The sequence below is a fragment of the Salmo trutta genome, chromosome 25, assembly GCF_901001165.1.
Source record: "Salmo trutta chromosome 25, fSalTru1.1, whole genome shotgun sequence".
Classification (NCBI taxonomy): domain Eukaryota; kingdom Metazoa; phylum Chordata; class Actinopteri; order Salmoniformes; family Salmonidae; genus Salmo; species Salmo trutta.
Window position 1 is genome coordinate 16,469,308 of NC_042981.1, and position 13,835 is coordinate 16,483,142.

The 13,835-nt window shown below is 41.7% G+C and overlaps 1 protein-coding gene across 1 annotated transcript; it reads left to right on the top strand.

Moving 5' to 3' along the window:
* The first annotated feature begins 215 nt into the window (after positions 1 to 215).
* On the top strand, positions 216 to 11,792 carry LOC115162084 (E2F-associated phosphoprotein). The gene is made up of 7 exons (XM_029713043.1): positions 216 to 403; positions 790 to 977; positions 1,175 to 1,279; positions 1,453 to 1,570; positions 6,438 to 6,563; positions 6,677 to 7,868; positions 10,934 to 11,792. The coding sequence occupies exons 1-6, from the start codon at positions 333 to 335 to the stop codon at positions 6,969 to 6,971; spliced, it is 903 nt and encodes a 300-aa protein (XP_029568903.1). The 5' UTR covers positions 216 to 332; the 3' UTR covers positions 6,972 to 7,868; positions 10,934 to 11,792.
* The last annotated feature ends 2,043 nt before the right edge of the window (positions 11,793 to 13,835 follow it).

Below are 13,835 nucleotides of genomic sequence, written 5' to 3' on the forward strand. Positions count from 1 at the left end.
CTTTCACCCTGGAAATGTGTAGTGTATTAGGGGAGGGGGGGACATTTCATAAATAGTTATTTTTTTTAGTAATTCCCGTTTACTCCAGTCATTAAAAGGAAGAAACAGACATTAAACTAAATCAGTGAAAACTGTCTGCTACTTCAAACAATTTCGTTTCTACTGATGAATCTCACACACCGAACTTTTACTTTGAAAAGCGCAAACCGGAAGTAATCAAGAAGTTAGCTACAAGATAGTGGCGTGCGTATCAAAAAGTTTCCTCCTCTGTTTATCTTTAGCTACCTCAACCGTTTTTGTTGGTTAGATTGTTAGAATTCTCAAAATACCAAATGAACAGACACGTAGAGGATGATTCATATGAGATAGAGGAGCCAAGTGATGAAGAAAGAGCTGAAGACAGGTAATTATGGTTGTATGTTTTGGCATTAGCATTTGGATAGATGGCTAGCAGACTTAAGCTGGTGGTTCAATGCAAGTACGGTCGCTAGTGATGCTATCTAACCAGTAGGCTAACGTGTCAATGTTAATGGTTTGGGTGTTGTGTTAACATTATGTTGCCTTGATTTGCTTTTAGGCCCATAAAATGCAAGACTACTTGGACAAATCTGTGATGCAGGGTTGGGGTCAATTCCATTTCAAAAAGTGGCAATTGAAATCATCGACCTCAGTCCTCCATAAGTACTTTATTGTTGGGGCGCTAAAGTTCTGAGTGTTGTTCAAACAGGATCTGACCCATTTAAAACTGTACATCATCAAGACCCCCCTATGCTGTTGCTGTATTTCCAGCTCTGAGGATGAGCTGGAAGTGCTCTTGAACGGGACCCCGGATCAGAAGAAGAAACTCATCCGAGAATACCTCACTGGGGAGAGTGAGTCCTCCAGTGGGGATGAGTTTGAGAAAGAGATGGAGGCAGAGCTTAGCACCACCATTACAACTATGGAGTGCAAATGGTTGCCCCCTACAGCATCAGCAGGTGGAATTTCCTTCTAGCATTATTTAAAAACATTTTGGTGGGTGATACTTGTCCAATTAGTAGGCCTATCTATGCACAGCGTTCTGTTATGAATAGTGATAACACTTCAGCTGCATTTACTGAATTTGTTGACCATTTTTATCTCAATAACATTGTACCGCTGTACTCATTGATAAGTGTCCATCTGTCCATCCCAGGGGAGACTTCGGGTACCAATGATAATGCTTCAACACCTGGGTTGCCAGAGCTTTATGACAACGTTTATTTTGACTCCGATTCAGAAGAGGAGGAAACAGCTCCAAGTAAGTGTGTAGCTTGGATTCATTGGTAAACCAAACTCTGAGCCTAGCCCTGGGCTAAAAAGCTATTTCAATGGAGATTCTCCATCCAGCATGTTTTTAAGTTCAGGACAGAGTCTTATTGTGTTGTACAGATACTGCAATAAAAAACATAATTGTTTGATCCTCTTCTGCAGGTAGTTCGTCGGGTAAGCGATGCAGGAAACAGCGATCCATCCCCACCAACGATGAACTACTGTACGACCCTGATGAGGATGACCGGGATCAGGCATGGGTGGACGCCAAGAGGAAGAGGTAAGCAATGTATCCACATAATACAAACGGTTACAAAAGTCTTTTGGTGTGTAAGAGGTACTGGTGCATCAAGTCTGACACCAACAGGCTCTTGAACAGCTTCTATCCCCAAGCAATTCGACTGATAAATAGCTAACAAAATATCTACACAGACTGAGTTTACCTTGTATCTTTATTGACCTTCATTTCAGTATTTGCACTGTCTCTGCACACTCACAGGGCCCTACACACACACACACACACACACACACACACACACACACACACACACACACACACACACACACACACACACACACACACACACACACACACACACAGTCCAACACACACAAACACTCACTCCATCATTTCCTCACTCACACATTATGCCTTGAATCTATTCTACCGCGACCAGAAACCTGCTCCTTTTAATCTCTGTTCCGAATGTACTAGACGACCAGTTCTTATAGCCGTTAGCCGTACCCTTATCCTACTCCTCCTTTGTTCCCCTGGTGATGTAGAGGTTAATCCAGGCCCTGCAGTGCCTAGCTCCACTTCTACTCCCGAGGCGCTCTCATTTCTTGACTTCTGTAACCGTAAAAACCTTGGTTTCATGCACGTTAACATTAGACGCCTCCTCTCTAAGTTTGTTTTATTCACACTCTGCCAACCCAGATGTCCTAGCCGTGTCTGAATCCTGGCTTAGGAAGGCCACCATAAACCAGGAAATTTCCATCCCTAACTATAACATTTTCCGACAATATAAAACTGCCAAAGGGGGCGGAGTTAGCTTGCAGAGTTCTGTCTTACTATCTAGGTCTGTGCCTAAACAATTCAAGCTTCTACTTTTAAAAATCCACCTTTCCAGAAACAAGTCTCTCACTGATGCCGCTTGCTATTAAACCCCCCCCCCCCCAGCTGTGCCCTGAACACCATATGTGAATTGATTTTCCCCCATCTATCTTCAGAACTCGTGCTGTTAGGTGACCTAAACTGGGACATGCTTAACACCATGGCCATCCTACAATCTAAGCTTGATGCCCTCAATCTCACACAAATTATCAATGAACCTACCAGGTACAACCCCAAATCTGTAAACACGGGCACCCTCATAGATGTCATCCTAACCAACCTGCCCTCCAAATACACCTCTTCTGTCTTCAACCAGGATCTCAGCGATCACTGCCTCATTGCCTGCGTCCGTAATGGGTCTGTGGTCAAACGACCACCCCTCATCACTGTCAAACGCTCCCTAAAACACTTCAGCGAGCAGGCCTTTCTAATCGACCTGGCCCATTGACCTCATTCTGTCAGTAGAGGATGCCTGGTTATTCTTTAAAAGTTCTTTCCTCACCATCTTAAATAAGAATGCCCCATTCAAAAAAAATGTTGAACCAGGAACAGATATAGCCCTTGGTTCACTCCAGACCTGACTGCCCTTGACCAGCACAAAACATCCTGTGGCGTACTGCATTAGCATCAAATAGCACCTGTGATATGCAACTTTTCAGGGAAGTTAGGAAACAATAAACACAGGCGGTAAGGAAAGAAAAGGCTAGCTTTTTCAAACAGAAATTTGCATCCTGTAGCACAAACTCCAAAAAGTTCTGGGACACTGTAGAGTCCATGGAGAATAAGAGCACCTCCTCCCAACTGCCCACTGCACTAAGGCTAGGAAACACTGTCACCAAAGATAAATCGACGATAATTGAGAATTTTAATGTCTTTTTTTACAGCTGGCCATGCTTTCTACCTGGCAACCCCTACCCCGTTCAACAGTCCTGCACCCCTCACAGCAACTTGCCCAAGCCTCCCCCATTTCTCCTTCACCCAAATCCAGATAGCTGATGTTCTGAAAGAGCTGCAAAATCTGGACCCCTGCAAATCAGCCGGGCTAGACAATCTGGACCCTCTCTTTCTAAAATGATCAGTCGAAATTGTTGCAACCCCTATTACTAGCCTGTTCAACCTCTCTTTCGTATCGTCTGAGATCCCCAAAGATTGGAAAGCTGCCGCGGTCATCCCCCTCTTCAAAGGGGAGACCCTCTAGACCCAAACTGCTACAGACCTATATCTATCCTACCCTGCCTTTCTAAGGTCTTCGAAAGCCAAGTTACCAAACAGATCACCGACCATTTCGAATCCCACCGTACCTTCTCCGCTATGCAATCTGGTTTCAGAGCTGGTCATGGGTGCACCTCAGCCACGCTCAAGGTCCTAAGCGATATCATAACCGCCATCGATAAGAGACAATACTGTGCAGCTGTATTCATAGACCTGGCAAATGCTTTCGACTCTTGTCAATCACCACATTCTTATCGGCAGACTCAACAGCCTTGGTTTCTCTAATGACTGCCTCGCCTGGTTCACCAACTACTTCTCAGAGTTCAGTGTGTCAAATCGGAGGGCCTGTTGTCCGGACCTTTGGCAGTCTCTATGGGGGTGCCACAGGGTTCAGTTCTTGGGCCGGCTCTTTTCTCGGTATACATCAATGATGTATCTTGCTGCTGGTGATTCTCTGATCCACCTCTACGCAGACAACACCATTCTGTATACTTCTGGCCCTTCTTTGGACACTGTGTTAACTAACCTTCAGTTGAGCTTCAATGCCATACAACTCTCCTTCCGTGGTCTCCCAACTGCTCTTAAATGCAGGTAAAACTAAATGCATGCTCTTCAACCAATCGCTGCCCGCACCTGCCCGCCCATCCAGCATCACTACTTTGGACGGTTCTGACTAGGAATATGTGGACAACTATAAATACCTAGGTGTCTGGTTAGACTGTCAACTCTCCTTCCAGACTCACATTAAGCATCTCCAATCCAAAATTAAATCTAGAATTGGCTTACTATTTCGCAACAAAGCATCCTTTACTCATGCTGCCAAACATACCATCGTAAAACGGACCATCCTACCGATCCTCGACTTCGGCGATGTCATTTACAAAATAGCCTCCAACACTCAGACTGCATCCAATTTGCTGAGTAATCACAGTGCCATCCTTTTTGTCACCAAAGCCCCATATACTACTCACCACTGTGACCTGTATGCTCTCGTTGGCTGGCCCTCGCTTCATATTCGTCGACAAACCCACTGGCTCCAGGTCATCTAAGTCTTTGCTAGATAAAGCCCCACCTTATCTCAGCTTACTAGTCACCATAGCAGCACCCACTCGTAGCACGCACTCCAGCAGATATATTTCACTCGTCACCCCCAAAGCCAATTCCTCCTTTGGCTGCCTTTCCTTCCAGTTCTCTGCTGCCAATGACTGGAACGAATTGCAAAAATCAGTGAAGCTGGAGACTCATATCTCCCTCACTAACTGTAAGCACCAGCTGTTAGAGCAGCTCACAGATCATTGCACCTGTTCATAGCCCATCTGTAAATAGCCCATCCAACTACCTCATCCCCATACTGTTATTTATTTATTTATTGCTCTTTTGCACCCAGTATCTCTACTTGCACATTCATCTTCTGCACATCTATCACTCCAGTGTTTAATTGCTAAATTGTAATTATTTCGCCACTATGACCTATTTATTGCCTTACCTCCCTTATCTTACCTCATTTGCACACACTGTATATAGACTTTTTCTATTGTGTTATTGACTGTATGTTTGTCTACCCCATGTGTAACTCTGTGTTGTCACACTGCTTTGCTTTATCTTGGCCAGGTCGCAGTTGTAAATGAGAACTTGTTCTCAACTAGCCTACCTGGTTAAACAAATCACCTCAAATAGAAGTAGAGGGACTTGTGTCAGAGGTTGCTTGTTGTGAGCGCTGAGGAAACTTTATGCACTTGGCCAGATGATTCTGCATCTTTGTTGCATTCTTCACATATGATTTGGCACAGTATTTGCAGTGAAATGTCTCCACACGTCAGATAGTGCCCGTGGCATTTTCCTGTAAAGATTTGAAAAAATGTAGTTTAAAAAAAGCAAATACAGTTCCATGTACAGATAAATAGTTAAGCAGTTAGATTAAACAACTCCTTTTAAGATGCATGTTTTAAAATGAAACATGTATGGAAACGGGTGAAATAATACTCCTCAGTTAGCAGGCTCAAGCAAGCTAAAACCCACATGGTAGCAAAAACAAACTAGCATAAATTGTTAACAAGTTCGAAATGTTTTAAACACACTTTGCTGTAGGCTACCATTTACTACTTAACAAAAAATAATGTATGTCATATAAAATATATTCCCCCCCACCCAGTATTGTATTCAAAACTTACCAGAAAGCATGTAGTACTTGGCTCAGACAGTGTAGTAGTGTGGGCTCAATAGCATCTTGTTAGTGTGCAAGATCTTGAGAATCAGCTGCACATATGATGGAAGAGTGCACTGCACATGTGATGGAAGAATACACTGTGCATGCAGAGGGTTGCAATTCCATTGAATTGGGGATAGTTTAACCAAAATATGGCACAAGATCTAGAATTACCTTATGCGTATCCCACAAAAAAGGTTCACTGTTATAAGCTAACTTTTTTTGATGCATTTAAGCAAAATTCCCCAAATTCCACGGCTTAACTTCCCATGGAAAATTTCTGGAAAAATTTCAACCCTTTGCAACCCTATATAGTATGCTTTCTTACTTTGTGTATTTGTTATTTCTTGTTTTTTTTCTGGTAAAACATTTTTGATTATTGAATTATTGGGCTTTGAGTTTGCAAGAGAGTCATTTCACTGTACTTGTGCATGTGACATAAAAAAAAAATAACCAGGTGAAGGTTTAAAGAAAATCTAAATATTTAGGGTCGGTTTCCCGAACCCAGATTAGTAAAGCATGCTTGGTGGAGAATCTCCTTTGAAAGTGCTTTTTAGTCCATGAGTAAGGTTGGTTTTGGTCACAGATGTCAATTATGTTCCTCTATTTGATCAGGTACAATGAAAAGAGAAGATTGCCATCTTCACAGAACAGAAGAGGGCAGTCCCAGGGGCTTCCAAGCAGCGACGCTGTCCTTAACTGCCCAGCATGCATGACCATGCTGTGCCTCGACTGCCAAAGGTAGGAAATTAAGACTTGTCGATTAATTTGGCTGTGAATATTGTCTTTAATCGAAATAGAAGAAAAATGTCATTTGTCTGAGTTGACCGTTTTTTTTTTTTTTTTGTCCACAGGCATGACAAATACAGGACCCAATACAGAGCCATGTTTGTCATGAACTGCACAGTAAACAAAGAGGAGATTTTACGGTACAAAACACTCAACGAGAAAAATCTGAGGAACAGAAAGAGGAAAGGGCGTCAACCAGAGCCAACAACGGCAATGGAAGCCACAGATTCAGGAGTGGTGGTGGGGATGGGCGGAGAGATCTACCATCCTGTCCAGTGTACAGAGTGCTCCACTGAGGTGGCAGTGCTCGATAAGGATGAGGTCTACCACTTTTTTAACATCCTCGCCAGCTACTGCTAAAATGACTGTTGCTGTGACCTTTGTGATATCTCTGTTAAGACATTTGTTACCTAAATGCACATGCCAACATATTTTTCTGTTATAAAGTATGCTGTACAGCCACTGTCCTCCAACGTTATACTAAATTTATCCCTATGGTATTTATTGTATTTTTCTTGAGAGAATATATATCTACTTTTTTTTTGTGTGTGTGTGTGCGCAACAAATCTACTTATTTTGTTTTTCTGAAGTTGGACCTGGCTACCACAGATATTTGGTCATTAGTACATATCAAAATAAAATGTTCATGTTTCTAATATTATTTTGTAGCTAAACTCTTACAGAACTTTCCTCTGATTGTATTACTAGAAATAAGAAAAAAAAAACATACGTTTGAGTTTATTGCAATGAGCAAAAATGTAAAGGGAATATTTCAACCCAATGTCATTGAATCATGTAAACTAGATCTTAGTTGTAGCAAAGAGATTTGGTTCAGATTTATCCTAAAAGTTTTATCCAAAAGCAAGGAGGGACCAAGTATGAAGGGGCCACGGTATGGCGACATTACTGGTCCCTAGTGGGCTTAAATTGGCACCAAAGATTGTACTTTCCATTTCTTTGGTAGCAGTGTATTTTATAGAATAAGCTTTTCTTTTGAAATCTGAGGAGTAAGGACAGGAAGTGGGAACTCCCCTTTGCGTGTCGTTTTTCATGGAATTCGTGATTGGTTGACAAAGAAAAACGTGTGATTAAACGTCATTGTTACCAGGAACTAATCGGCGATCATTAAAAAGAAGAGAATACGACGTAAAGTTATGGCGTTTGAAGATGTCTGGAAGAAAATCTCCTGGTTGTATTACCAGTATATTCTCGTCACGGCTTTATACATGTTGGAACCTTGGGAGAGAGCAATCTTCAGTATCCTTTTTGGGTCGAGAATGGTTGGAAAAAAGCTCGGCTACTTGGGTATCTTAGCCTGAGGTGTTGTAGTTAATTACCTTACGTAGTCGACTGAACTCAACGTTTTGCAATGTAGTTGAGCGGGGACTAGTATGGTAAATCTTAGGTGAAGCCGACTAAACGCTTGCGCTACAATTTCGAGTCGTTACAAAGTAATAAACAATTACTGCTGATGGACAACCGTACTAGTCCGCCCTAGGACAGTGTGGTGAAATTGGTCGAATTTTTACAGACAGGTAGTAGGGCCTTGTCGCACCTGTAAAAATGCGTGTTTGCGCAACTCTCGCGAAATGTGGAACTCTGGTCTCCATCTGTATTTCAAATATTCATTCCATTAGCTTTATCTGGCATAAGAACTGAATGTGTTGACCAAAGATGTTTTATAACTAACCCACGATAGATCGCAGCTTGTCGTTTCCAATGGGAACACATTAATCATAGTAGGCAAAACAAACAAGGAGTTATTTGCATGTATTTGCATATTTCATTTAGGGAACAGCTGAAGTGCGCGTGTGCAATAACCAGTAGTGTGTGCCACAGAAAGTATTTGACTCTAGCCACAAAATTAAGGAAATTAGAAAAGGGGGGGGATTTCGGTAAGGCAATTTTCTTGCCTGCCGAAATTCTCCCCCCCTTTTATCTTGGGACTACAAGGCCTAGCACACTTGAGTCATTTTGGTAGCTCATGTTGACCAGTAGTGTGTGCCACAGAAAGTATTTGAATCTAGCCACAAAATTAAGGGAATTAGAAGGGGGGGATTTCGGCAAGGCTATTTTCTGGCCTGCCGAACCCCCCCCCCCCCTAATTTCCTTAATTGTGTGGCTAAAGGAAATTAGAAGGGGGGGGGGGGGGATTTCGGCAGGCCAGAAAATAGCCTTGCTGAAATCCCTCCCTTCTAATTTCCTTAATTTTGTGGCTAGATTGAAATACAAGCCATGATCCCTTATTGATGTCACTTGTTAATCCTTAAATCCATTGATGCACCCAATCTAAGAAATTTAATAAAAAAATCCCCATCGAAATCCATCTGTTTAAACTAGAGATATTATTTTTTTTGCATGGGATGTGTCTCGATGCACAGCATCCGCCTATAGGGGTTTAAACAGAATACACAAACGGAGCCGTGCAATGTATTTTTCCTCACAAAAGGGGCGGCTCCTTGTAATGCGCTCCGACATTCGAGTACTTCCGTGCCACATGAAAATTGGAACGCACTGTATCGTCCCTTCCATAGCTGTGGGGGCAGTGTTGTGTAGGCAATGAAGCTTGATCTATAGGCTATGCATCAAAGTACCCTCTTTTGCATCGATAAGCAAATATAATCTAAGCAACTGTTCAAACAATAAACCAAACAACATTGTAGTTTTATTAGAATCTCCCCCAAAATGTTTTGGGGTTAGAAGTAATAACTAGTGATTACAGGTGACTGTGAAGCTAGCCATGTGCTTTTTTCTCCATTACCGAAACATGACATATTTGTAGCAGATATTGGAATGAATACATGAGCATTAATACACGAGCACCATATCAAACTGTGATAATGTTTAGGTTACACCGGCAAGTATAAGAATATTTGCCAGGCATATTTGGGGCTCCCGAGTGGCGCAGCGGTCTAAGGCACTGCATCTCAGTGCTAGAGGTGTCACTGCAGACCATGATTCGATTCCAGGCTGTATCACAACCGGCCGTGATTGGGAGTCCCATAGGGCGGCGCACAATTGGCCCAGCGTCGTCCGTGTTAGGGTTTGGCCGGGGTAGGTCGTCATTGTAAATAAGAATTTGTTCTTAACTGACTTGCCTAGTTAAATAATAAATATAAATCTGATAATTTCACATGGAGATGCTGAAAATCCACTTCACTCAGTGTAGATGAAGGGGAGGAGACAGGTTAAAGAAGGATTTTCAAGCCTTGAGACAATTGAGACATGGATTGTGTATGGGTGCCATTCAGAGGGTGAATGGGCAAGACAAAAGTGCCTTTGAACGGGGTATGTTGCACCAGTTTGAGTGTGTCAAGAACTGCAACACTGCTGGGTTTTTCACTCTCAACAGTTTCCCATGTGTAACAAGAATGATCCACCACCCAAAGGACATCCAGCCAACTTGGCACAACTGTAGGACGCATTGGAGTCAATATGGGCCAGCATCCCTGTGGAACGCTTTCAACACCTTGTAGAGTCCATGCCCCAACGAATTGAGGCTGTTCTGAGGGCAGAAGGAGGTGCAACTCAATATTAGGAAGGTGTACCATATTTAGCTTACCTGTGGCTTGCTGTGTTTTACTAAAGGCCTAGGCTGCGTTTCAAACACATACAAGACACCCTCCTCCACTTACCCTCGCCTTATGCCCTTGGGGGAATCCCCATGGCCATCTTTGTCGTCGGTCCAAATGATTAGCCAAGCAAGGGAAGTTGGCAACATAAGCCCCTCAGCCCTCGTTTTTGATTGAGTTTGCGAGTGTACAATTATGTTCACTCCGGGGCCTGAAATGCCCCATAATTCAATTTACGATGATTGTGCATCTGCTAAGAAAAGTCAGCCAAAACTTAAAACCAACATTAATATGGAGAAGTCAACATACAAGTGTAAGTAAAAACAAATGTAAATAAGTTAGAAATTGTGCTACTAATGCACATGACGGCTCAAACACGTATCATAAAAGTACTTTTTTTTTATGGTTAGCTTTTGGAAACGTTAGCTTGCACATACAACTTTCCCTGACATCACACTTATACATTGTAATTTCCGATATACCTGATATAGTCGGATGGCTAGTATTCGATGTCTTCAGATGCATTGTCTTCTAGCCAAGATATGAAATGCAATCATAATTGACTGTAGCACATATAAAGCACACACAACAGCTACTGGTGGTTCCATAATGACTGAAAACACAACCGTGGGACGAACAAGTGAACATTTCCGGGCAAGAGCGGTCCACTTAATTTGAGGGCTGTTTGTAATGCAGCCCTAGTCAATAATAGTTATAAGTATTGGTACATTTCCTTAACCTCTCTCTCAGACTCCATCCTGATATCTGTAGCAGGGATGGCTGTGTACACTGGCTACGTGTTCATGCCTCAGCACATCATGGCCATACTACAGTACTTTGAGATGGTTCAATGACACGAGTTGTACCCAAGCCTGGGTGTGCCTGTGACTGCTGTCACCATGGAATTAGAATGAATTCTCATTTTAATTTTATGGCTGTCACCTGGACCTGGAGGGCAGACGGGGAGAGAGAGAACGAGGATCTCATTCCATTCCCTGGAACTATTTTTTTCTGTGCTCGTCATCATGGAAACATGAACAGTGTTCTTGGACGGGGTGGGGGTGGTGGGGTACAGAGAGGAGTCCAGTGGCACATCTGATGTTCTAGGGCATTAAACCATTGTTGTCTTACTGAGTTGCTTTGCAGTTTGCACAGCAAATGTAACGGTTTTGTTGTTTCCTATTGCACAGATATACACAGTTATTATTCACTGTACCTTTTTATAAATCGCTTTTTATGACATTCTAAACCCCTCCTGCAATTGTGATTAGAATTTTTTCCCCCGGGTGGCATATTTTATCACTTATTCGTATATACGATTGTATTAGATTGTATACATATCTGTAAAACTTTCGATTTGATATGTTGGTTAGCAAAAATGTTATATTTGTTATGAAACTAACTGAGCAGTCTCAGGATGGAATGCCACGTTTTGGGGGCATTGCTGAAGCTAACTGTGACATTATCTTTTCTTTAATATATGTAACAAAAATGACCAAATGTCTGTATTCTAAATCTCAGAGTTTTTTTTCTTTTAAACGTTAATGTTTCTGAATTGTCATTTCTGTTGACACATGCTCTAAAATAAATCTCTTTCGTGTGGCTCCAACTTGTTTTGCCATTTCCTGTACATCTAGAAAAGTCTTGAGTAAAAAATTAGTATAGTTAATTAACATCCTAGGAAATGGAATACAGTACTTGCCATTCATTGATGATTCCATGATTCCTTTTCTGTTACTCTGCTTTGGAAAAAGCAGGTGGTAAGGGCGGAAGGTAGCTTTGTGGTTAGAGAGGCGAGCCAGCAACCAGACGGGAAACACTGGAAGGGAAGTGAGCTGGCAACCAGAGGGTTGCTGATATATAATCCTAGATGCCATTGCCTGCTGTTGTGCCCTTGAGTAAGGCACTTAACCCCCCACAACAACAACAGCTCCCAGTGTGGCAGCCCCCCCGGACCTCTCCAAAACATGTATGTGTGTCTTTTGGGGGGGGTTAAAAGGGGAAGTCAAATTTCAGTTAGTCCATGTGTGGAATTGACCATTAAAGTGATCTTCATCTTAAAAGTCAATATATTGTTGAAATAAAGATTTAGTGTTGTGTCACATAAATAACTTATCTGGTTTGTGTGAAAAGATAACATCATGAATGATGTGAAGGCAATGACATAACTGTATTTAAATTATTTCCTCATATGCCTTGCTTGCCACTCAGTTGTCAATCAAAAGGTCAGTGGGAGTGGCTGTAATAAGGAATAACCAATGGCCAAATTCAACACACTGGCACAGGCTCGAAATTAAAATAGCAGCTGGTTACTTTTTAAACTTGGGGGTGATGAGGTTCTCACGTACACACTGCACGTTGCCTGGAGTTTGTACTGCTCCTCTCAGGTCTAGTGTAAATAGAATTGCCCGCCAGCGTTGCAACTAGAATTAAGCTCCCTGTGAGCTGAAGCAACAGTTCAGCTGTTGGTGAGGGAGAGAGGCTTGTGGAAAACAAAACCTGTTCACCCTTCACATCACTCTTGGGTCGTGTTAGGTCGTGTTCAGTATAGGGAGAAAACTATTTCGAAACCGAGAGGTACTGCCTGAACTTGTACAATAAGAACACAGCTTTTTGTGTTCTGTTGTGAAACGTTTTGCTATGGTGTGCCCTACTGGGCACAACCCTGTTCAGTTCCTTCTCAGAAGAATCCATCCTGATTTCCTTTCAACTTTCAATTCAGGCCAGAGCCTTAAAGTGTGTATGTATCTTATATGGTTGTGCTCAGACTGTCTTAGTCATGTAGGCTACAGTAGGCTATGGATATGTACACAATATTATTCTATTCTAACTGCCCAAATGTCCTATGATCCATTCATTCTGTTATCAATTATCTGTTGGATGTTTCCTCCCACTTTATTTTGCTTGTTAACTGTTTATCATATGAAATCTGAGAGACAAACTAAGACCTAAATCTATATTCCTTGCATAGGTCTACAATGAAGACAAATGAAGTTAATATATCTTTAGAAAATATTTCACTGTTTTTTACTCTATGTGACACAACACCCAGCAAGAAGTACCAGCTTGCCAAGTCAAGTTTATAAAGCAGGACTCTTGTTACTCTCTGCAGCGGGTAGTCTCACGTAGGCTAGGCATGCATTTCTCAGAAATCAAATACAGTATTCTTTCTGTCTGCTCAGAAAAATTTAGGGGGATCTGTTGGCCTGTCTGTCAATCGTATATGGGTTGATAATCTACATCAGGTTTCGGATGGTTGTACATTTTAATTTATATAGTGATTGAATGCAAAACGTAAGAAACACATATTTCATCCATAGCACTGCAGTTTAAAACAGATTTTCAGGAATGAAAATATGTTATGAGAATTTGTCAAATCATCCTCAGTTGTCTTTTTCAAGTATTCTATTTAGTTGTTTTATTGTATAAATAGCCTCCAATATAATATAGCATTTATAAGGCCTCTTACAATGTATGCATAATTCTATATTGTGAGCTTAAATGAGGAATACATTTATCACATCTTAATATAAGAAATTAAACACATTTTTATAACCAAGGCAGTTCAGGTCCAAAATCATGGCACTTCTGATAAGAGTTATGTTATTAATCCATGATCATGTGCATTGTTCTTTAAATGGCTCTTATGATT